The sequence below is a fragment of the Amphiura filiformis genome, chromosome 6 (assembly GCF_039555335.1).
Source record: "Amphiura filiformis chromosome 6, Afil_fr2py, whole genome shotgun sequence".
NCBI lineage: Eukaryota > Metazoa > Echinodermata > Ophiuroidea > Amphilepidida > Amphiuridae > Amphiura > Amphiura filiformis.
In genome coordinates, this window is record NC_092633.1 from 11,158,092 (window position 1) to 11,183,550 (window position 25,459).

Genomic DNA, 25,459 nt, shown 5'->3' on the forward strand with positions numbered 1-25,459 from the left:
CAAAATTAATCAATTTTGGTCCAAAATCAGCTGATTTTAAATGATTTTAGCAGAATTTTAAAAAAATCTCAAATGCAAATTCTGGGTCTGTTGTGCACGTAGAACAGGATTTTTTTTACATCACCTAAGCAGAAAGGTGATAATGGGCTATTCCAGTTAAAATCCATACACCCCCTATGGAAGACATGACCATAGTCTCCCACACAAGGGGTGTGAATTTTGTGAAATTCATACACCCCCATGGGGATGTATGGATTTCAACTGAAATAACCCAATTGAGAAGTGAATTCAAGGTGTATTAAGTTTATAATGATATGATTTTACTTAGTACAAAGAACATTTCAAACATTTCTAATACTTCGGTTTTATGATTTTATTAAGACTACTCTCTAAATTCCAAAGAGTGAAAAAGTCAATCCTCCTCGGAGTGACTCTTCGGGTCAATCGAAAAGATTGACATTTCAATCTACCGAGAGTGAAAATCACATATTTTCCTCCATACGAGTAAATTTTTCACTCTGCAAAGAGTGAAATTTCAATCTTTTTAGAGTGCAATTTTCAATCTTTTCACAGAGTGTTCCCTCAGCACAATCGCTCTTGATTGAAGTGTCTTTAAATTTAATAAACATAAATAAACTTCAATCGAGAGAGATTGTGCTGAGGGAACACTCTGTGAAAAGATTGAAAATTTCACTCTAAAAAGATTGAAATTTCACTCTTTGAAGAGTGAAAATTGTACTTGTATTGGGTGGAGAAAAATATGTGATTTTCACTCTTGGTAGATTGAAAGAGTCACTCTGAGGTGGATTGACTTTTTCACTCTTTTGTTTTACTGCTAACATTGTTGTAGTAATGCTTGTAAATAATAAAATAAAATAAACAAAAGCAAGATTTTCTACTCTCATTTGTTTCTCTTATTCATCTAGTCGTTGTGCCCATAGATCCATGAAGGTAGTGATTGCAAGCAATCAACATCCCCCATCTACACCAGGCACAAAAAGAAACTGCGTCAGTTATATTCATCCTTGCTGTTCAATAACTTGATAATTTTGGATTATTCTGAAATATACATTTTGTAAATTGGACTTTTCTTTCTCATTTGACACCCTGTTAAGTGAACATTGAGCAAGAATTGACCAAGATATCGCCTCAAACTCTCAAACCCCAAAATGAAAAGTTGCAATTTTAACGATTCAATTGTGCCTGTTACACTGTGTGCTTTATTGATTGGCCCGTGGTGCTTGTGTGCAATACAATGATGCGTTCCCATTGAAAATCGTTGAAAATGCAACTTTTGATTTTGGGGTTTGAGGCTTTGGAGGCGCATATCTTGAATCAATTCTTGTTCGCTTTTTCACTTAACAGGGTGTCAAATGAGAAAGCAAAGTCCAATTAACAAAATGTATATTTCAGAATAATCAAAATTATCAAGTTATTGAACAGCAAGGATGAATATAACTGACGAAGTTCTTTTTGTGCCTGGTGTATATCCTAGTTGTTTCTTGCATATTTGAGGGCCGTTTAATAAATTATGTAAAGCATCACATCCCATTGTAAATTGTGATGTTAGGCAACAAAAAAACTGTTCTGTGGCCCGACCGACACAGATTCTGAGTTAAGTAGCCATTTTTTTGGCCACGATGGATTGATTTGCAGAGAATTTTGTTTGCCAAAAAAATAATCAGGTTTTTCAAGCTTTAAGTGATTTTTTAGGATCATTTTGCCTCTTCCAGAAAAAAAGGTGAAGAAACAAAAAAAGATGGCCCAATCGACTGAAGTCCATCTGCTGTAGAACAGGTTTCTTACGCCTTTTGCAGTGATGGATACACAGGGAGTATTGCAGTTTTGGTTGACCTCAGTTTGTTGTAAAATTTGAAAGTAGCAATAGGAGTAAAAATTTCCTTTGAATGACCACAGCTGCCAACAACGTGACAATTGTTAGCGTACACTCTATCTTTTAAATAAGTAGATCTTTTAAATAAGCATGCCATCTGTTATCACAGAACCAGCGAAGCCGTTCCCTGTGTCAGTGATTGAGCTTTCATCAGATTTGTCTGTGACTTCATCAGGACAGTTCTGATAAAGTTTAACCACTCACACAGGGAACGGCTGCACCACAACAGTGATAACTGACGGCATACTCGTAGAAATACCAGAACTTCTCAATTATCCAAACCATAACATTGAAGCCTAATCCTGAAGTTCTCCAAAACATTGAAATGAACTCTTTTTTTTCCAATAAAGACAATTAGTTTTCCCATGATTTCTAACTTTCAATTTCAAGGTGTAAACATTAAAGAGTAAATATTAATCAATCTACATAGTGCAATGTTGTAACCAGAGACCCATATATGTGACCCCTCGGCACAACTGAGCCCTGAAGTCGCCAATCATCATTTTTGAGATATTCAACCAAAATATTCTGCTTGAAATTAGCTTTAAAATGATGTATATCATGTCTATAGTACTTGACATTTAAGTAGTGAAAAATCAATAAAACAGTCAATAAATCCTTTGTTTCCTATTGTTTATTGTTAAGTTCGATGGAGCATATCTCAATAGTGGCACTGGCGACATCCGGGCTCAGTTGTGCCGAGGGGTCACATATATGATCAGGTCACAGCACAAGGGAATCCACTTAGTATACTGATGGTGTAAACAAGTTCTTTCCAAAAAACACAAGACCAGCTGCTGTCCCGGGTATCAAAATCACACGGCTAACTTTTTTCTTTCAAATGTTCTCTTTTGGAAACAAAAATAGCCCAATTTTGCCATAATCATGATAATGGTATCCTTATATTATATCAATGTTCAGTCTCACATAAGGTACCCATACAATACTGAAAGGTTTGGTTACATCAGTCTTTTAACCTGTTTCTGGTCTTGCATCAAGTACTTGGTTACAAGTCCCCCCCCCCCCCCGCCCTAATACTGTGGCTCTAGTAGCCTATGGTTACAATAACTTGAACTAATATGCTTCCTAATCTAATATTACGGAGTGTAAGTTTTAAATACTTCTTCATCTACACTGATTATAATTATTAAAAAATAATGTTTGCTTTACAACATTTTGTTACAATCTTTAAAAGCACAAGCATTAGATAAAAAAATTGCCCCATACTTTTGTCACCTAAACTAGCTCATTTTGACGATGTTGTCACCTAAACTGGCTCATTTTGACGATGTCTACAATCAATTTTTCACCCAATATCTTGGGTAACCATTAATGCAAGCAAGCATGGGTTACTGTGGCTGTGGCTGGCATTTCGAGACCATACCCCAAAAATATGAAAAAAAATCAAAAAGAGACCCCCAAAACAAAATATTAGTCTACCAGAGAAATTTGTCACCTGTGACACACATGCCTGGTTTATCACATAAAAAAAATCAGTTCATGCAGCTTGTTTTGTGAATGAGGTGCCAATGTTTTATGACGTGACTCGATCAGCTATTCCAAATCCCACTTCCTCATTTAAGCAATGCATGCCGCATGCGCTAAAGTGGCACAAAATTATGCGTCAAACTCCACTGGCTAGTTTAATGTATCAACCTCAAAAATTACTTTTTAAAATTCAATTTAAGTATAAGATTACCTGCCATTTTGAAGCCACTACTTTGAAATTCCCATTTTCAATAGAAATGGAGTGACAGAATGTTTTAGCATGGAGCTCTATACCATGTAATATTATCTGAGACCACAATATTCACATCTGGTATTCAGGGGTGTGAGTGACCATAAAAATGTCTGAAAACAGGTATGAAAACTCTGAATTAGGAAAGCTCCTATACTTTTGAATAGAGCCAAGTGCAGAAAAAGTGCTGAAAATCAAAATTAAAAAGTCTGAATTCAGATTTAAATATGAACTCTCACACCCTAGGTATTTCAAGTAGTGGCTGCAAGTACACAAACATACAATTGAATGGTGCACATACAAACACTATATTTGAATGGTGTTTTTCTAAAGTTGCTCAGTTCAGGACTGTATAGACCACTTGACATCCTTGTTTATCAACAATGGCGAGGGACTGGTCTATCGATATGCTTGAATGAACCGATACACTGGTCAATGGCTTTCTTGTACTATATGAAAGGTGGTGGGCGATTTAAAATGCATGTGCCCTGAGCAAACTACGATTCGTACGCACACTGCAGGGCCAAGGACAATGGAAATTGCCATAATTTGTGTGCATACTGCCGGGCAATGACGTCGCATGTCAAGTGGTCTATACTTATTTACATTGACAAGCAATATTCTGTCAAATTAATACATTATGGTTAAAATAGTATTCACTATAGGGGCCGTCCATAATTTTCGCCATTTTCACTTGCGTACAAAGCGTACGTAACTTTTTACCCCCTCCCTCGAATTACGTACAAATAAAATGTTACGTACAAATAAAATGGCGAAGGATTTCCACGACTACTAATAGCAAAATTGAGATGTTGGGTTGGGGTTGTGGTTCGAGTTAGAGTTAAGGTTAAAGGTTCGATTAGGTTTAGGGTTAGGGTTATATTAGTGTTCCAGGAGGACAGTTAGTTCTGGATTAACATGATTAATGTTTTTATAGATAAGTTGAGAAATGCTAAAAAAACTTCCTTTTTAAACCATATATTCATGAAAACGAAAGCCATCAATAAATTAAAACAAAGCTTAAAATGCAGCCTGGATCTAAACTAAATGACTAATGCACTCAAAAATCTGCTGAACTTTCTATGTATACTCTCTTTTCCACTTAGAACTCCCAGGATCCAATCATATATAGGGGGAACCAGGGGGACATCCCTTTGGCATGTTTGGTGCATGTTCTTGCAATTATGGGTTCCATGATAGAAAATACTTTTTTAAAGTATTTTGGTATGAAATAAATTAAGCATAATGTAAAATAGGACCACCGCTTCTGCATATTAGACTCAACATTAAAGCGAAAATCATTGTTTGCATGCATGTTAAAGAAATTGTTAAAACGAATTGAACAATTTTAGGTCAATTGGTCATATAAAATATTGGAAAATACCATAATTTTTCACTTTCATTTTTTTATTGCTCAAACAAATCGCCATTTTTCTTACGTACACATGCCCAGGATTTTTACCCCCTCCCTCCCTTTTAACGTATGATTTGTACGTAATTAAAAATGGCGAAAATTATGGACTGCCCCATATAAAACAACCATGATCACTTGCACCTCTTATTATTAAACTAGATGGCTGCTCATTTGCAAACAGTAGTAAATAAGGAACAGGGTTTTGGTTGAAAAGCAATTGAATATAAAGAACCAAAACACTTTGGGATGAAAGCAAAACTTGACCTGCAGTCAAATTGACCGCCGGTTCCTATTCTAAACGATGGAAACCGGACGGAACCGGCAGTCAACCGCCGGTTGAGATTTGATTTCATCCCTTACAATGAATAAAGAAACAATGTACTCTTATTATGAATATGAAGAACCAATACACTCTTATTATGAATATGAACCAATGCACTATTATTATGAATATGAAGAACCAATGCACCCTTATTATGAATTCAGAATATGAAAAACTAATGCACTCTTATTATGAATTCAGAATATGAAAAACTAATGCACTCTTATTATGAATTCAGAATATGAAAAACTAATGCACTCTTATTATGAATTCAGAATATGAAGAACCAATGCACTCTTATTATGAATTCAGAATATGAAAAACTAATGCACTCTTATTATGAATTCTGAATATGAAAAACTAATGCACTCTTATTATGAATTCTGAATATGAAAAACTAATGCACTCTTATTATGAATTCAGAATATGAAGAACCAATGCACTCTTATTATGAATTCAGAATATGAAGAACCAATGCACTCTTATTATGAATTCAGAATATGAAAAACTAATGCACCCTTATTATGAATTCAGAATATGAAGAACCAATGCACTCTTATTATGAATTCAGAATATGAAGAACTAATGCACTCTTATTATGAATTCGTAATATGAAGAACCAATGCACTCTTATTATGAATTCTGAATATGAAGAACTAATGCACTCTTATTATGAATTCGTAATATGAAGAACAAATGCACTCTTATTATGAATTCATAATATGAAGAACCAATGCACTCTTATTATGAATTCAGAATATGAAAAACTAATGCACCCTTATTATGAATTCAGAATATGAAGAACCAATGCACTCTTATTATGAATTCAGAATATGAAGAACTAATGCACTCTTATTATGAATTCGTAATATAAAGAACCAATGCACTCTTATTATGAATTCTGAATATGAAGAACTAATGCACTCTTATTATGAATTCGTAATATGAAGAACTAATGCACTCTTATTATGAATTCGTAATATGAAGAACAAATGCACCCTTATTATGAATTCAGAATATGAAGAACCAATGCACTCTTATTATGAATTCGTAATATGAAGAACAAATGCACTCTTATTATGAATTCGTAATATGAAGAACTAATGCACTCTTATTATGAATTCAGAATATGAAGAACTAATGCACTCTTATTATGAATTCGTAATATGAAGAACAAATGCACTCTTATTATGAATTCAGTAATATGAAGAACCAATGCACTCTTATTATGAATTCTGAATATGAAGAACCAATGCACTCTTATTATGAATGTGAAGAACCAATGCACTCTTATTATGAATTCGTAATATGAAGAACCAATGCACTCTTATTATGAATTCTGAATATGAAGAACCAATGCACTCTTATTATGAATGTGAAGAACCAATGCACTCTTATTATGAATTGCTTGGCTAACAAACACAGTCTGGTCCATCCACAACTTTCCAAGATCTTTAAAGATTAGGATATATATATCATCCCATCAATATGGAGCAGTCTTGGACCCTCACAAGTTCTACTACACTTACTTCCAGCGAATGGCAGTCCCTTGCTAAGATTGATGTGTGTGCCCTGTTAATAAGCGTACACAGGAGCTTCATGACCCGCACCACTGCAGACAGAATGTACATTCACCGCTTGTACACACAAACAGACATAGACACACAAACAGAGGGGTTCAGCAAAAATTGTAAATTGTAAGCTAATACATTTTAACTAATTAAAGTGTAAGGCTTGCAGATGTTCTATGAATCAATGTTACACTAATTATTATTTTAATATTCTTCTTTTTTCATGTTTTGTCCATTTGTAACAAATTATTGTTAATTCACTGGCATCATCAGGCACCTGTCATACACAAGTACAGGGGATATACTTTATAGTAATTTATGGTATTTTGTACGTTGCCATAGAATTTAAGAAATATGGATATGCTTGGATGAGTGAAAACATTCTGCCGCCAAGCCCAGCAACTTATATTAAATGTTTTGTTATTTTAGCAATAATGATGACACCAAGTTTTGAAGGCAACACTGGAAGCAACTGGCATTGGGAGAATGACACTGAGAAATAAACATGGCGTATGTGACCCTAAAAAGGGCCCAAAATCACAACCAATTATAAGCATAGATGACTTCGACAGAGGAGCGGTACAAAAATAGGTATATATTACACAATATATATCTTTACAAATTTTACACATGATGAAGGCAATCTGGAGAATATCTGATTGAGTGACCCCACACTTGATTTCTCCATTAATCTGGTGTGGAACTGGGTGCATGATGTGATGCTTTGTTTATGACAGCTTGGCAGGTGCAAGTCAATATGGCAAAAAAAAACCAGTTGATATAAATTGAACAAGAACTGCACCAGACTGTAGTGTACTATTCACCATTGTAGACTGACATCAAAATCAATCAATGCCAGGTCAACTGGTTCATGCGCTGTGTGTTTGGAACCATGATCAAAATAATCACACACAAATGGGTTGCTAACAGGTGTGCAAATCAAGCGAGAACCAGTAACTAAGGTGTGACATATTCACAAGGATGGCGGATATGAAATAGCTATTTCATTGTACCTGGAAATTGAGTCAACAAATCGCATATTATGTTGGCAAGTCCCTGTGCAGCAAAACTTGGCATCACATGAGGCCATTAACATCTGCAAATAAATAGCAGGGATTGCATTACATTATATAGTACATGTTTGCCATAAACTTTGTGATCACTCTTGAGAAGTTGATTGTACCCAGAGATTTTACTCAATTTGTGATGAGATAGCCCTTTTAGTTCTTTTAGTATTTTTCTTCTTTTAATGTGCACTTAATATGTTTATTTGTTTGATTTTCATATTTCTTTTGCCATTTCTAATATTTTGTATTAAAATTTAAAATTGATTCTAATTCTTTAATTTTATTTGTATTTTACAGTGTTCATGTCGTTTTACATTATTCTCAGCCTTTTGGTGAACAGTACTTCTGCATTGAAAGAGTTACAGTATTTAGAAACAGTGATAGGATCTCCAAACCAGCGAAATGGAATAGTACAAAAACTATATTATTTTATGAGAGAGACATACAAACTGTACTCATGATGAAGGCAACCAGGAGATCACATGGTTACGGGACACCACACTGGATTTTTCCTTCTTGGAAAACATCCGAGAGGTGACAGGCTATGTCATGATTGATATTTACTAGATTATAGATTCGGAATACGACTGCTCAACACCGCTACAAGATTATTTGGCCCACTTTGAAATTGTGTGTGAATTGAACACATGGCCTGATGATTTGGCTAGCAGCTTTAGAGGGGTGGCTCTTGCTGTTCTGAGTGATTTGGAAGGAAATTCCAGGTATCACTTTCCAGCGTTGATAAACGCATTGGAAAGGCGTTTCAGCTCTGAAAACAAAGCAAAGTTAAATAAGATGCTATTAAAGAACAGGACCTGTGAAAAGAGTGAGTCACTTCCAAAACTGGTGCAATATTTGCGCAGACTAGCCAAATATGTGTACCCAAATGCACCTGTGAGTGTGCAAGACAGTCTTGCGAAAGACCAGTTTTTGGACGCATTGGACTCTGATATGAGATGGAGCGTATTCCAAACCAGGCCTAAGACCCTGCACAGTGTCGACTTCCTATTCGATAAATATAAATTTAATACTCCGTTGGTGAGCGACGGGCGACTGGTATTTCACCGAACGCAAGAAAAGGAGTTCTATCTGATTGGCTAGCAATCGATCGCTTAGGTCGCTTAGTAGTCAACTATAAACTCAAAACTGAGCATCGTATTCAATTCGATTGAAATCGATATTCTATTATTGCCGTAGATAAAGAGAGTGATAGTGTGTCAATAATGTACATTGTATTGCAGCTGGATTTTACATGCATTCTTTTATATAAATTTTTTCTCAAAGAGTTGAATATGATCAAAATTTTTACTCAGGATTTCAAATTTTTTACCCGCAAATTGCAGTTAAACATATCCACAGCAAAATACCGGTCCTCACTAATTAGTGTATTTAATTTCCAATTAGTGTATTTAAGATAAAACCTGACAACAAATAAAATTTTCTTGCAATAGAAATATCATATGGGATACTGATATGGTAGGCGCAACCGCCACAACGTGGAGCTGGATATCTGGCGTAGCTGACTTTTTTGCTCCGTGGAGCCAAATTGACCAATCATGATCATGTTAGAGTTTTTCATTACTCGGAGGTAAAACTGACTAATTAAGTACGACTTACTCATTACGTGAAGCGAATTTATTCATTAAGAATTTGCCAGACGAGCGTCACATAGTTGCAAGATATCCTCGGTCACGAAAGTTATGATTCAAAAAGTAGTTTATGAAAAGTATGAACTGACTTATTATTAAGATGGACATGCACTCATAAGAAACTCATACAGTATTGTACATAACTATATACCTAGGCAGAGTGGTGGTAAACTATGCACACAGTTCTGCGATGTGCAGTGTATCGCCGGAGCTAATTTGTATAACTTATGCGGTGTCCCTGCGAATTCGACCTTCAGCAAACTGCAAACCAGTTCGGATTTACTTTATATACTAGTAGTAGGCCATACATACTGTAGTTACTGTCCGTTTTCCTATACACAATACTCAGAGCGATCACCAGTGACGCTTGACCTCTACAAATAGTGTATGTTAGAAGTATAGGCCATTGCCTAGTTGACGTCACTACTGTGTAAAAAATAACCGGCCAATATTTAATTAGTATTCTCTGAAATTCTAGAAAATATAGTTTTGTAACATGTCCTAAATTTTTAGCTAATTTAGGTGTTTGGAAATATTGGTACTTTTGTACTAAAAAATATGAAGAAATTATTTCTAAACCGTGTTAAGTCATTAAGCTTCTCATTTTCAAGAACGCTGGTTAACAATAAGCAGACTATTGTCTCATTTCGTAAACAAAAGCCCACAGTATTGTTACCTTGCGTTCGCTTTATAATCGTTCACCCAACTGAAACTATAATACCAGCTCATTGCTCATTGCACAGGTAAAACAGACACAAGTGCAGTATGTATTTAACCAGAGAAGATCTGATGTAACATAGTTGAGCCGTTTTCATTGAGTATTATCTTGGTTTAATAGCTTTTAATAGGGTTTAAGTCCTTCAAAGGTCGTGGTGAGTTCTACTGTAGACATGACTGCATCATGATTATTTTTAAGTCAACAACATTCAACAATATGATCACCGTGATAGTATGAGAGTATCAGTACCGTGGGTGTCAGTGATCCTGGCCTGACACAGTAGACAAACAAACAAACAAACACGCCACACACATGACACATGCATGCAAGGTAACATTGACTATACACTAATCAAACAATTGTATTGATCCTGTACAACTGGTCGTGGTTTATTTACAATCGATTCATTTAAAATCCCCATAGTAAACATTAATTTTGGCAAGAGTTTTCTCTCTCTGGAGCGAGGATGCATCCACTGGCTCCAGCGTAATGAAAAGATCTAACATGATTGGTCAATTTAGCTCCATGAAGCGAAAAAGTAAGCTACGCGTAGCAGCTCCACGTTAATGGCGATTACGACCAGCCATATATTGATCATGCGAAAATCGTAAAACATAGAATAGAAACAGTGTGGCAGGCGCTCAAAACCTCAAATTGTATGCTTAGCCTGAGTTGCACGGCCTATCTCGAATAAAATCACCATGCGTAGTTGTTGAAAAAGCGTGAGGATTCATCGTACTATCACGGCAATTTTAACACGAAGATATAGGGATGATGACGGTGTGCCCTGGGTGAAGCACTAGAAGTTGCTATCGAATGCAAGGCCTTCAAATTGGCCGAAAATCAGAGGTCCTGTCAATACGTCAGATCAGTGAGCAAAGGTTGAACAATCTGACGATTTCACTGAACAAGGCTTACTCATGACATATGACCAAATAATGTTACAGTCCCTTCTGGAAATCCTCAGGGAAATTCTCCAGAAGATTGAGTCTTTGCAAAATAAAGACAAAAGTTACAAAAACTAACATCGTAACCAGGACAGTAAGAGACACAGAAAATATCTTATTTGTTTAAAGTGTGGAGAAGTTGGTCACTTCCAAAGACATTGCAAAATGAGTCCAAACTCACCTACATCTCCAACTTTGTCAAACACAACAAACATGTCCAATGACCATGACAAATCAGGACGAGTGTCAAACGTCAAAATGATGTTTAATAACATGGTCACAGAAAACACAGAAGTGGAAGAATGAAGAGTGCAGGCATATAGTCATGACAATATCAACAACTTGATGTGCGATGTTCACAAGGCTAAGCAACAAGTAGAACTGTGTGAAAGTTAGTTCTGATCCCGAAAATCTCATAGATTTTTGGCAATTTAGTTGTCATGGCCTTGATGGACTATCAAGTGACAAGACAGAAGAAAATGATGATCAATTAGTCAAAGACAAATCCATTTATGTAAATAATATGAACTATGATGACTGCATTAGTGCAAGAAACAGTCAAGACCACTAAGATACAAGTAAAAAGTTGTATCATTGGTCTAATAAACATCTGAGAAAGGAGCATATGGAAGATCAAGCCCTGAAACAAATGATGTCTTGGAAAGAATCAGAGGGTGATCGCCCGAAATGGGAAGAAATGTCACACGAAAATTTGACTCTGAAAACTTACTGGGCTCTCTGGGACGAACTGGACATTGTCAGCGGTGTTCTTTATAAATGCTGCGATTCAGAGAGAGATGAAGTTTCAATGAAACTGATAGTTCCGCAACATTTGCATTTGAAGGTGTTTGACGATACACATAAACACCAAGAGTACTCTGATGGTATGGTACCCAGAAAACTATGAAAATTATTGGCAAGCGGTATTGGTGGATGAAATGGTGTACGGATGTGAAACATATTTGTAAAAAGTGCGAGTTATGTGCCAGAAAACCCGCAAAAAGTAGATTTCACATTTGTGATGAGATAGCCCATAGTTTTTTCTGCTTTTAATGTGCACTTAATGTTTATTTGTTTCATTCAACTTTTGATTTTCTTAGGTTTTGATTTTCTTCCTTCTTAAGCCATTTCTAGACCTTTGTATTAAAATTTAAAATTATTTCTTATTCTTTAATTTTATTTGTATTTTACAGTGTTCGTATCGATTTACATTATTCTGGACCTTTTGGTGAACAGTACTTCTGCATTGAAAGAGCTACAGTATTTAGAAACAGTGATGGGATCTCCAAACCTGCGAAGGGGAATAGTACAAAAACTATGATGAGAGATAGCTAAAAATTGTACACAAGATGAAGGCAATCAGGAGATCACCTGGTTACGGGACACCACACTGGATTTTTCCTCCTTGGAAAACATCCGAGAGGTGACAGGATATGTCATGATTGATATTTACTAGATTATAATCTGGTTGCAAAATCTTATGCTAGATTTCTCCACTTGAGAAACTGGGTGCCCGATGTGAAGCTCTTTTTGTGCTGGGCAGAAACATGCTAATGCTGCTGTATATATGGCAAAACAGTCCATATAAATTGAACATGTTTACCATAAATTGTGTGATCACTTACGGCTCATGTGAGATTAATTTTACTAAGAGATTTTGCTGGAATAAGTATTAATATATTCAATTTGAGATGTGGCAGTCCTTAGTTTCATCTCTTCTTTTCATCTGCAATATGTGCATTATTCAATTGATTTTCATCCTTTTTATATTATTTCCAGTACTTTGCATTAATATTAAAATTATTTCAAATTGTTTATTTAATTGTATTTTACAATGTTCATGTCCATTTATAGTATCCTGGTCCCGTTGGTGAACATTGCATTTGTGAAGAAAATCTGTTTATACCAGAGCTGTGATGGGATCTCCAACCCAGCAAATGAATAATCAATGATAATATATATCATAAGAAACATACTACTTGGCATTCTTCACCTAGAGGTATCAACAGGAAATTCTCTCCAACTCAAGCCGGGGAACTGTTTTCATCAAAACCGAGTGACATCCTAAGCTCAAAACCAGAGTTTGTCCAAAACCAGAACAAAGCTCAAACCTTTTCCAAACATGAACCAGCTGCTGTGAAAAGAGAACATGCCAACAAGGACATTCTCTGCAAAAAAGCTTTCTCTCTTTTCTCCGTCACCAAATAATACATTGGACCCCACATTGGAAAACATCAAGAGGTGATAGGATATGTGATGATTGCCGTATACTATCCTAGAGTCATCATTCCCATTGAACAAATTACATAGTACAGTAAAACCTCATTATAACGAAATCTGATACAAGGAAAACCCTGTTATAAAGAAGTATTTTTCCAGAACCAAGATACAAAATTCTTTTGTTGTTTATTGTTTTTACAACCCTGATATAACGAAATTTGGATATAAAGAACTAATTTCTCTGTCCCTGATAACTTCGTTATAATGAGTTTCCACTGTATAAGGGCACAGGGCTAATGAAGACCCAGTGCAACTTATTTTATTCATGAAATTTCATAAATTGCTGTATTTTCCAATGAAATGATTGAATGCAACATACATTTGATATAAAATTGGATCGGTTGAGCCCATATTTATTGGTCGAGCTACGAGTTTTAAAATATTGGACGAGACGTAGTCGAGTCCAATATTTTACAAGTCATAGCGAGACCAATAAATATTTGGCGTAAAGCATCCAATTTTATCATTATTATGTTTTGGATCCAATATGTGACACGATCAAGGGAAATGAGTCGGATGTCGCTAATATTGATTTTAAGATATTGGCAAAGAAAGTGTTCAAATTCTTTTGTTTTATATTGTTTTCAGCGATTGATAAATCGACATAACTTCACAAAGAAAAGTCGTATCAACATGGGGTTTTCAGTTTCTGAAAGCTCTAAATGTCCTCTTCAGAAACATGTGTAAAACTCATTTTCGACCAGGGCCGACATGTGACTCAATTCCCTTGATCATGTCACATATTATCACAACTTGGATCCATCAAAACATAATAATGTAAAAACCTGCTCACTTGATGGGTTTAGCTTAGCATTCTGTGTTCCACACTTTAAAACAAGAGTAGGCTATTGATTAAAGAGTTATTTGTGGTTTATACCAAAATTTCTTTAGAAGAACTTATTTCTTTTAAACCATGTCAAATGGACTACCAACAGACAGTGCAAGGAAGATATGGAAAGATTTGCCATTGTAGCCTGAAAGTAATAGAACTGTTGGTGGTGTATGCATGATTCTACATTGAGAGTTCAATGTAAATGTTGGAAGCAAGGTTGGTTCCTTAACCCTAACCTTAATAAACATCAAAAAACCTCAATTCAGAAAGCGTAGGCACAAGCAGGTATCCCACATGATGCTATTGCGTCATCATGCGAACAGTCATATGGGGACGGAAAGCTTGGCCTGGCAAGCTACTCCCCCGTGGCAAGGTAGGCCAGTGCACGGGCCTGGCACCCGAAGGGTCGGGGGATCAAAACCACACCCGCGAAAAAAGTTTTCTCTTCTTCTTTCTTTCTTTCCTCCTTTCCTTCCCCCTCGCCAAAAAGCAGCTAGGGCGTAAGGGTTAAGGCATACTGACAAAGGCTCTTTGTCATCTGTAGACCTCAGCAATCTCAGAAGAACAAGCTGGAGTCATCAAATATGCTGCGTTTACTCATACTAAAACATGTCCTACTATCACATCCAAGATTCTCTGGGGCTTTAAACTTCATGTTGATGAAGCCAATGGCCATGAATAACTAGGGGTTCATTCATATATTTTCATGACTAAACTGTTGTTTATGCCCAAGAGCATAAACAACGTTTAGCTCGGGCATAAACAACTGTTTAGTCATGAAAATATATGAATGAACCCCATTCATATTATTTTCCTCCACAACTAAAAATACCATCATTTTAGACTAAAAACTACCAGTTCCTTATTCTTTTTAAAGTTTTTCCATTGTTAATTGTGAGAAAACGATTACTTGCTCAGTCCATCGTGTTTGAACGTCCCGATCATTGAGTACATCACTCGTGCTTTGCGTAAATAGCTTACACACGTATATCCTACTACATGGCGTCCAGCGGTTCTAAGCGCTGCTTGTTTACAACGGAGAGCGGACATAAACGTTGTTAATGCCGCCTATCGACCATTCATAACCTCATGAATATATGTATTATGTATGATCCAATTAAAACAGATTATTTGCACTGAACGCGAACGCAATTTGGAGTCATTAATATCTCACAATTGACCTCAAAGTCGTATCCTGCGCTTATAAAAGACCTCCGCGTGTGGCGTATTTGTTGACAGCACATTGCTACATGCATTTGCTCAGTTAATTGGAGCCCCGAACATGGATAATATTTGGCGAATCTTGACAGCGGTAAATACAAAATGGCGATCGCCTTCAGAAAACAAAAACAAGCGATAGCGAAACCCAAATACACACAAAATGTACTCAAATAAGGGTCCTTTCACAAAAATAACATTAGCCATGTCTCCAATTTGAAACAGATATTCTTTGAATGATCATTACGATTACTCAGATTAATATTTTTCTTAAATGATTGATTGACTTCGTAATTTTTAGTAAAATTAATCGGCGCCTAAACGAAATTCCACCAAGAACGAAGGGCGTTTATTTTGTCTTCATCATGGATGACGATACTTGTCTCTCAGCAGAATCTGTGCTGCCAGGTTTTACACTTACTACATCCCTATGGGATACAGTTCCTGATGATATCACAGATGACCTAATATTTCAGCTAGAGACCATAGAGGCCAAGGAAGAAGAAGCGAGAGTACCTGCGGCACCAGCAGAAACGCCGGTCACACGGCCCAATGATAACCCCGTGAGAGCGAAGTCGAAGAAGCGCTTCGCCTCAACAACGGAGGCAGAGCTACAACGTCTTGAGCAAGCAAGACATAAGAAAAAGACAGTTGATAGCACTGCTTGGGCAGTCTGCCTATTCAAAGGTAAACAACAGATCAATGACACAAGGTTTTTAAGTTTCATATAATTTATTTACCTTACAAATTATGCATGCCATTCCCAGAAATATTCCACATGTTTTTCCCTCTCGATCGAGTCATAGTCAGTATTTTGTTTACATGTAGTCTGCGCTGAGCAGCACGTACGCGATATACGCGCATACACATGCATGACCTGGTACAATATCTCACACCTGATACACAACACATTTTTAATTGTACAAATGTATCTTTCATTCATACTTCGGGCAGGGGTTCACTTTCAAAGGAATTTCCTCAATCAGTATCAGCATAGATCATCTAAAATGGTATCAGTGATCACGCTGATTTTTTTTACTGATATTGTGGTAAAAACACCAGAACACATTATTTCATGTTCGTGCATTATAAAAAATAATACCAGCAACCATCATAAAAAATAGGAATAAAAAACACAGAAACATAAAAAAAAATAGGACGCTGTAAATTAATTATTATCTTCAGAAGAGGGTCATGATTTAATATAGGGGGGGGGGGTGTCATAGAATTTTTACACCAAAATATGGGATCGTATTTTTTTTAATTGATTTAAATCAAAATATAAATGCATCATCACTTTATACACAGAAAGGGGTCGTACAAATTTTCCACACAACAGAGTGAGAGTTCAAAATAATTGACATCGATATTCACGACCATCCGAAGAAAATGCGAGCAACAGCAGCCTCGGAAAAATATCTTGGCCCAAAACAAACCCCTCCGATTTCACACAATAACCTATAAACAGATAACACGCAGTTATTATTGTCTAAATCACGCATGCTGTTATATAACACGTATGTATGAACACATATTCATAGACCAAAAAACCAGTTCCGGTATTATCATCTAGACAAATACAGCACATCAATGCTGCTGATGCCTTCAAATGTGGTCAACCTCTTGAAAGGCATGCTGCAGTGTACTTTGACTCTTCAACCATGCATACCTTAGTACTCTTAACCAGTCTGTGAAACAAAATGTTTCTAAGCACTTTACAATGCAGTGCAAGAGAAAACATAGAATTATACCAAACAATTTCAATCAATGAACAAAATAATATCATACTACACTCGATCCTCAAAATAAATTGAAAATCAGGATTGTCCTTATATTGAAACCAACTCTTTTAGACATGTTATTAAATTGTGAAAAATATTATTTACTGAGTAAATATTTTCACAAGACTCAAATTTGACTTGACACAGTGTCTGGTCCAGCATTTGAAATAAGGCCTATCATAGTGTAATTTGCACCCCAAAATTTGCCTGTTGCGTTACAGCTCTACATCAGATGAAATGGCACCACAACTTTCAAAATGGGGTGCAAAAGTGCACCCCAAGTTAAAAAAATTGATTAAAAGTCTGGTCTGGTCCTTTCATTTTCTTGCATAGTGTGGTTCAAGAGATAAGTTTTCAAATTAAGACTTCAAAATCTACTCAATGATGATGAAAGACGGATGTTATGTGGAAGCTCATTCTTGCGTTTTGGTGTTACAATAGAAAAGTGATTGTCACCAAATGATAGTGTTTCTGAACACAGACCAGTTTTTAGTTTGGTAAATTTTGCATTGAAGAGCAAAGGTTTGCAGATGGTGCAATAAGATAATTGGTATGATGAAGAACGGTTGTTACATGCTTTTATTTGCCATTGGCAGAATTTTGAGAATAATCCATCTTGAGAATGCCAGCCAACCATTTACATTGGACCAAGATTGGGGGTGATACTTGTAGTGACTCAAAGTTGTAAAACAAATTACAAATATCATATCACCTAAAATGCATGTTAGCTAATACAGCTGATTTTGGTGAGATCTAAATATACTTTCCAAAATACTTGATTCCTGAAAAGCTTACAAACATTGGTTCTTTATATTCACAAGCAGACATAATAGGATTCTAGTTTGGTGGTATCAAAACAATGTTACTGCATTACTAATAAACACACAGCAAAAAGCAAAGTCAACACACACATTCAGCAGCCTAAAGTTTGAGCACAATTAACTTAGAGCAATAACATGTGAATGTGATACCATCAAGGGGAATGGGTCACATATCGACCCTGGTCAAAAATGAGATTTACATATTTTTAAAGAGGGTATTTTGAGGGGTCATTGACACAAAGACGTAACTCCATTTTGGCCATTCTGAGAAAAATGAGTTTAAACATAATCATAATGGTCCATGTTTACTTATGTAGTTAAGTCTATGTTTCACTGGCCATTGATTTCAATGGGATGCTAAATGGAGTTACTTCTATGTGTTTATTGGAAAGTGCTCATATTTCTGACCATTTTGATATCAAAATCTCATTTTCGCAAAAAAATGGAGTTACGTCTTTGTGTCACCGACCCCTCGATTTAGAGCTTTCAGAAACTGAAAACCCCATGTTTGCAAAGTTATGTCAATTTATCAATCACTGAAAACAATATAAAACAAAAGAATTTTAACACTTTCTTTGCCAATATCTCAAAATCAATATTGGCGACATCCAACTCATTTCCCTTGATCGTGTCACAAATTGATGTGTAGAGAATTTTGTTAGCTGTAGCATGATACCAACCTTCCATCTGTGTAAAACAATATCAGAATAATCAAGAAATTAATGATTGAATTGTGCTATTTGAAAAGTTGCAGTGTCATTTACTGTATAAAAGGATGTGTTAAGGGGGTACTACGAGGGGGTATCCAAAAGTTTTTGACATCAACCAGAAGTGAAAGAACTATACCGATGAAATTTTGCCAGTGTAATCACTGGTCCTTCTGTACATTATGGTCCAAAAATGGTCTCATATTTATGTTTACTTTTTTACAGGTGGGGGTAGATAGGCAGTAGGCGCATAACCTGCAAGATGGTGAAAATTGAGGCATGCAGCGTGATTAAGTTCCTGCATTTGAAGGATTAGGCCTACAATGCTCAGAAAATCTATGATGAAATGAAAGCAATCTACGGTGATGATTGCCCATCATATGGCACTATTGCTTTTTGAAAAAGAAATTCCCAAACTGACCACATGTCCCTCACAGATGAGCCAAGAAGTGGACATCCATCACTTACGGATGATGCGGCCACAGTGAAAAAACTCAAGAAAGTGGAGGATCTTATCATGAAAAGGTTATGCGCCTACTTCCCATCTAGCGCCAGCTGTGAAGAAAGTAAACATACTTATAAGACCATTTTTGGACCATAATGTACATAAGGACCAGTGATTACACTGACAAAATTTTATCGGTATAGCTCTTTCACTTCTTGGTGATGTCCAAAACTTTTGGATACCCCCTCGTACATGTACACCCCTGGCCAATTTTGGCCTATTTTTGCATTTTTCTCAAAAATTATAGCGCATTGGTGACAAGTAAGATATGTATATTATAGGGGCAAGGACTACAACTACTGCACTGAAAATTCAGCAACAAGGCAAGTAGTTATTGATTTATTGATCAAATATTGGTTTTCCCTCATTTTTGACTGTAACTCCACAACTATTATCTGTGCTGAAATAAAATTTCCAGTGCAGTAGTTGTAGTCCTTGCCCCTATAATATACATATCTTACTTGTCATCAATGCTCTATAATTTTTGAGAAAAATGCAAAAATAGGCACAAAATTGGGCAGGGGTGTAGTACCCCCTTAATGGGGATCAGTCATGCATACTGCTCTCCCAATTGAAGACCATGGCCAGAGATGGCTCTTACAAACCAATGACACATACTGACTACCACTCCCTTTAAATGACCGGAAATGTATGCAATTTCAACTGTTTGAAATTGGAACTTTTTCAAATCGCATCAAATTAATTTCTTGATCATTCTGATTTTGTTTTACACAAAGTGTTGTATTAAAATAACAGCTAACAAACTTCTTCACACCTTCATATCAATTTTGTTGTTTTAAAATAATTGTACTCAAGTTTACGGCTCCTCAAAGTAGTGGGGACTTTTCCTCAAGGTGTTAACACCAGATGCAATTGCTAGAGTACAAACATTAAGTGGATTAACTACTGCAATACTGGAAAAGTGGAAATTTTCTGGCTTCATTTATTTCTTGCTTTTCACCTTTCAAACAACTGCAACGAAAATACCAATGTGCGAATATATTCCTTTTGTGTATAGGTCAATTTAAGAAAGCTTATAACCACAAAGTGCAAAGTTAAAAACTAGTGAAACAGAAATTGACAACATGCAAACAATTAAACAAGGAAAAATTTCCACTATTCCAGTTGTATGACTAACTAAATTATTAGAATACTGTTATCATTGATGTCCACATGTCATTTGGATAGAAAGTTTGCTTACAAGTGGGTTAAGCAAAATTAATGACTTTCATTGGTTAGTGGTTAATGACAGCCTCAACTGTTTTGAGGGTATTGTGAAAAACCTACACATTTTCATTTTGGAAATGATAAAAATCCTGAGGTCCACATTAGTTTCTTGAGCATCGCATTCACATTTTGGTAAATAAATAATTTGGTCTCTTGCATTGTATACAAAGTCATTTTGCAATGAATCAAGTTAATTTACTGCATGTGGCACAGGCATGATCAATTTTGATTCTTTCAAAATAAGTTTACGAGAATCTTTCAATCCTGCAGTTGATGTTTGCAAGGTCAAATTTGAATAGATAGTTTGATGCAAATGACAGGCACACAATCTAATTCTAGCTAAGACACTGGATATCATGAACATGTAAAAATAAATATACATATAGTACCAAATTGATAATTAAAATCTGGTCAACCGGACTAACTATTTTAACTGGCAAGCCGTCTGATTTCTTGGCGGTGATTGGTCAGTGACCTGTGACGGGGTCACAGAACAGAGTCATCGAGGGATCTTTTGGATAGCAGAACTGTTACAGTAGGCCTCCACCAAGTTGTGGCGCAGACTCCCTCCTCTGTTCAGAGATAGCTCCTCCAAGCTTCACATATATATACAGTCTCTTTCACACCTCTTTCAAACCACCACAATTCAATATGACAACGTCTTTGTTATCAAAGGTGTGGTTGGTACTGTTGAGATGCGAGTTCACACAAAAGATCCCTCAAGGACTTGGGTCATTGACCAATCGCCGCCGAGAAATCAGATGGCTTGAGGAAGCACCCAGGATAGGATGTGAAATGTAGCCAGTTAAAATATGAAGTCCAGTTGACCAGATTTTAATTATCAATTTGATATTTTCTATACCTGGATGACTGAGAATATACACAAACATACATATAGCACCATTACTGTCCTTGCAGACACTTGTCAACATGTGAATTCAGTTGCTCATTACTGGTCCCAGATGGCAGCTCCTCGTCACATATTGGACACAACACTTTCTTCTGCTTTGCCTCTGTGATGCGGGCAAATGATGATGCCAAGCTACTCTGTTTGGTTCTCTTAGATGGTTGAGAGAACCAGCCAACTATCTTGCAGTTGTTGTCTTTCAAAGGTCTCTTTTTACCTACCACTTCATTATCGGAAGAATCCGAGTCTTTGGTTTGAGCTGGAGATTTAGCAGATATTCCATTTGGTGTCACAGAAGTTTCAGAGGAACCAGTTGCTGTTTCACTACCAGTATTTGATGTTGCACCTTTGGATGTTTTTCCTGTTGATACTTCACTCTCTTTAGGGTCCAATGTTTTGCTTAATTGAGAGGCTTCTTTTTCTGATGATTTCTTACTGATGTTAGTCTTAGACACAGTCTTCTTTCTAGTATTAGCTTTACAAGCACACAAAGCTTTAGACTTTTTACAAGTCTTACACTTGCGAGTCAATTTACTCTGATCAGGAGGATCGTCCGATTCAGATTCTTTCCATTCTTGATCTGTAGCATCCTTTTTAGACGTGTCACCATCATCACCGTCATCATCACTGTCATCGTTCAAAACATAGTTTCTCTTTGGCTGGGATCTCAAACTTCTCCTGGAAGTTGTTGGAGTTGAGAAAGAGGAGTCTGATATACTGCTTTCCCCATCCGTAGATGCTTCATCCGTATTTGTTGGGCTTTGACTCGGAGACTTGGACGGTTTGGAAGATGCAGCAGCGCTGCTTGATATGAGAGATGGAGACTTACTTGATGGTGAACTGCTTTCACTATTGCTACTGTCAGAAATAATCATTGGCTCATCATCATCATCAATGACCTTTGACACTTGACCTTTGGATTTCTGACCTTTACCCTGAGATGGTTTGTCTTTAGGTACATTAGTACTAGTAGCACTGACTGGTTTGAAGAAGCTACGTATAGTGCGTGGTTCTGTCATGGCTTTGTTGAGTAGCTTAGGATTAACAGGTGATGCTGGGTCTATGTTGGCTTTACTTGCTGGTTCTGGATTGGGTTTGGTTAGCACAGGTAGTCCATTGGGTCCTAAGTTCAGTCTCTGAAATTTACGACAAAAAAACAAGAGAATTAATAGTTTGAGCCTTCCTGCTGGTCATGATAGGCCAATCGCTTGTGTGCAGTATCAAACATTTATAGGAGCTTGTCCGGGGAATAGGCTAGGGGTGTATTACCCCACTCTCTAAAAAATGTTTTTGCTTTGTGACAAAATATCATCATTCAATTCCGGATTTTTTAAATTGTCAAATTTCTGGAAATCTGGAAATTTCCGAAAAACTTGCGCCCTGTAATATAACTAGCTGTTTAACATCCTTTTGCAAGAAGATAATTATCAACCATAGCATTAGTATGGGATATGCAAGACAGTGCTCACTATATTCTACATAACAATATAAAAAGTGTCCGAAAAAAGAAATCACTGCAATTTTCATATTTTGAAATACATTGTATTGTGTAAGAATAATTGGACTTACTGTTTGTAAAGCCTCCATTGCTTTATTTTCCTTGAAGACTTGTTCAGCCTTATCAAGTAGATCAGATGGATATCGGATACCAATCATTCTCTCTCCATCACTCAACTCAACTCGCACTACCTTCATGCTGTAACTAGCCTTACTGTGGAAATCAATGTCATTATAAAGACATGAGTGAAACATTACTTGAACATAAAGGATCCTCCGGGGATCCACTCCTTATCGGACAAAAATATTGCTACATCTCCTCATATCTGAAATTGTCCTGTATTTTTGGAATTCTTAACTTTTAAAATAATAAATTTCTGTAGTAAGTTAATCAAGCTCAAAACCTTTTTAAAGCTTTTTCATTCTTAAAACACTGTAAAATAGCAGAAGTGCTCAAAGCATCAGTTATAGCCGCAACAAAGAATATCTGACTGAATCCCCTGATTGTGTTTGTGCATTAAACTGTTTCCTCCAAGTTTCCAATGGGTATTTTGGATGAACATTCAACTTTTAAGTATGTTGAACAAACGTATAAAAAAGAAGGCTTCTGCAATGTTGCATTAAAGTCTACACAAAGGTCCATTTTCATAACTTTCCCAACACTTCAGAGTAGTAAGGCCAAGCAGGGCTGTGACACTTGTATTCAATCCCTGTACAAAAAGTTAAGTCATTTCAATGGCAGTTGGGAACTTTAACCGAAAATGTATGTACTTGCACAATCCTTTGATAGTGAAAGACTTACTCCTAATTTTGTTTGATTGACAGTTGCTAGGCTTGATCATACTTAGTTCCAGCTCTTTGATTATGGGATACAATTGTAATGCAATTACGCTATTCAATAATCGGTCTTGATCCCAGTCTAGCATCGTCTGATAGACGACAAGACAACAACTTCACTACGTATGAATTTACAATTTTATATCAAGACTGAATTCGGCAGTGATTGCCTTCGGCTTGTTAGACAGTTTGAAAAAACATCACTCAAACTCGCCGGTTCAAGAATCATTTACGATTTAACCTGACGTGCTTTAATAATCGTGTGACACCAAAATATCTTCGTCTGCAGACCCCGGAAGTGAAAGGATTTCGTGCGAGAAATATCATCCAAAAAGCACAAAGATCTTTACTCAACGAGCGGATACGGCAAAATAATTTTACTTTGGATATTTTAAAGCAAAAACATCAAGAATTAGAAACCAAATTACGCGGTTTATTACCGGAAACAGCATGGTTGAGAGTCTCGGAGTTTATCGCCCATGCGCAGAAGCGAGAACATGACCTGGTAAAGGATCGCCAAATTCGGAAGTTTGGACGTTTAAAAACAGAGAAAGAGAACGCCGATAATTTGGGTAAAGACGGTTTTACAGCGGATAAGAGGAGTAAAGACAAGTGGGTGGTGAATTTGTCATCTAGGAAGCTTACGCGGCGGAAGTTAATGTGTTAGAACGCGGTCTTAACTTCGCGGTAAGTCCAGAAAGTTTGCCCATCAATGACATTGTAGTTGCCACTGAAAGTGCATGTAAACAAATTGCAAACGATAAAGCGGCTGAATTACGTGCTCGTGTTGTGAACATTGCAAAAATGCTAAACCCCGGTAAGCAATATCAATAAGGCTGAGCGATCGGCGGTTGAATCTTTAAAGAAAGACACAAGCATCCAAATCTTGCCAGCTGATAAGGGAAGAGCAACTGTTGTGATAGACAATTCAGTGTATGAAGAGAAAGCTTTAGCTCTACTGCAAGATGAAAGTGTCTATGAGACTCTGAAAAAAGACCCCACTCAGAAATTTCAAAGCAGACTTATCAAGTTGCTGAAAGAACTCAAAGAAACAGGTGCGATAACTAGCAAGACATATTGGGACTTATATCCTACCGTAGCTGATGTTCCCAGATTTTATGGTCTCATAAAGATACATAAAGCCGAGGCACCGTTAAGACCCATAGTGTCAAGCATCGGTGCTGTGACCTATAATCTTGCGAGGTTTGTTGCGGACATTATATCACCTTTGATAGGAAAAAGCGGAACATCACATCGTTAATTCTCAGGCCTTTGTTAACCAGATCAAAGACTTAAAAGTAGAGCCTGATGAGTCCATAGTGTCCTTTGACGTGTCGGCATTGTTCACTTCTATCCCGGTGAAAGAAGCTCGTTGTCGTTAGCAGTTTGTTGGAAAATGACGAAACCTGGAAAGTAGGGACAGCGGAAGATCTAGAGGTGGACGACATCATCAATCTCTTGAACTTTTGCTTAAGCACGACATATTTTGTGTTCAGAGAGAAATACTATCAACAGAAGGATGGATGC

General features: G+C 36.6%; 2 protein-coding genes across 2 annotated transcripts in view; one reads left to right on the forward strand and one right to left on the reverse strand.

Annotated features, from left to right (window-relative positions):
- Window positions 1-25,459, forward strand: part of LOC140154969 (agmatinase, mitochondrial-like) — a 498,181-nt gene that overhangs the window by 82,820 nt on the left and 389,902 nt on the right. The gene's annotated exons all lie outside the window — the stretch shown is intronic.
- The window catches only part of LOC140154964 (uncharacterized), a 51,533-nt gene continuing 47,416 nt past the window's right edge, over window positions 21,343-25,459 (reverse strand). Inside the window, exons 30-31 of the mRNA XM_072177625.1 lie at window positions 23,168-23,309; window positions 21,343-22,734 (exon numbers count right to left, since the gene is read on the reverse strand). Of these exons, the coding sequence (XP_072033726.1) occupies window positions 21,595-22,734; window positions 23,168-23,309 (1,282 nt within the window). The 3' untranslated portion in view covers window positions 21,343-21,594. The remainder of the gene's footprint in view (window positions 22,735-23,167; window positions 23,310-25,459) is intronic.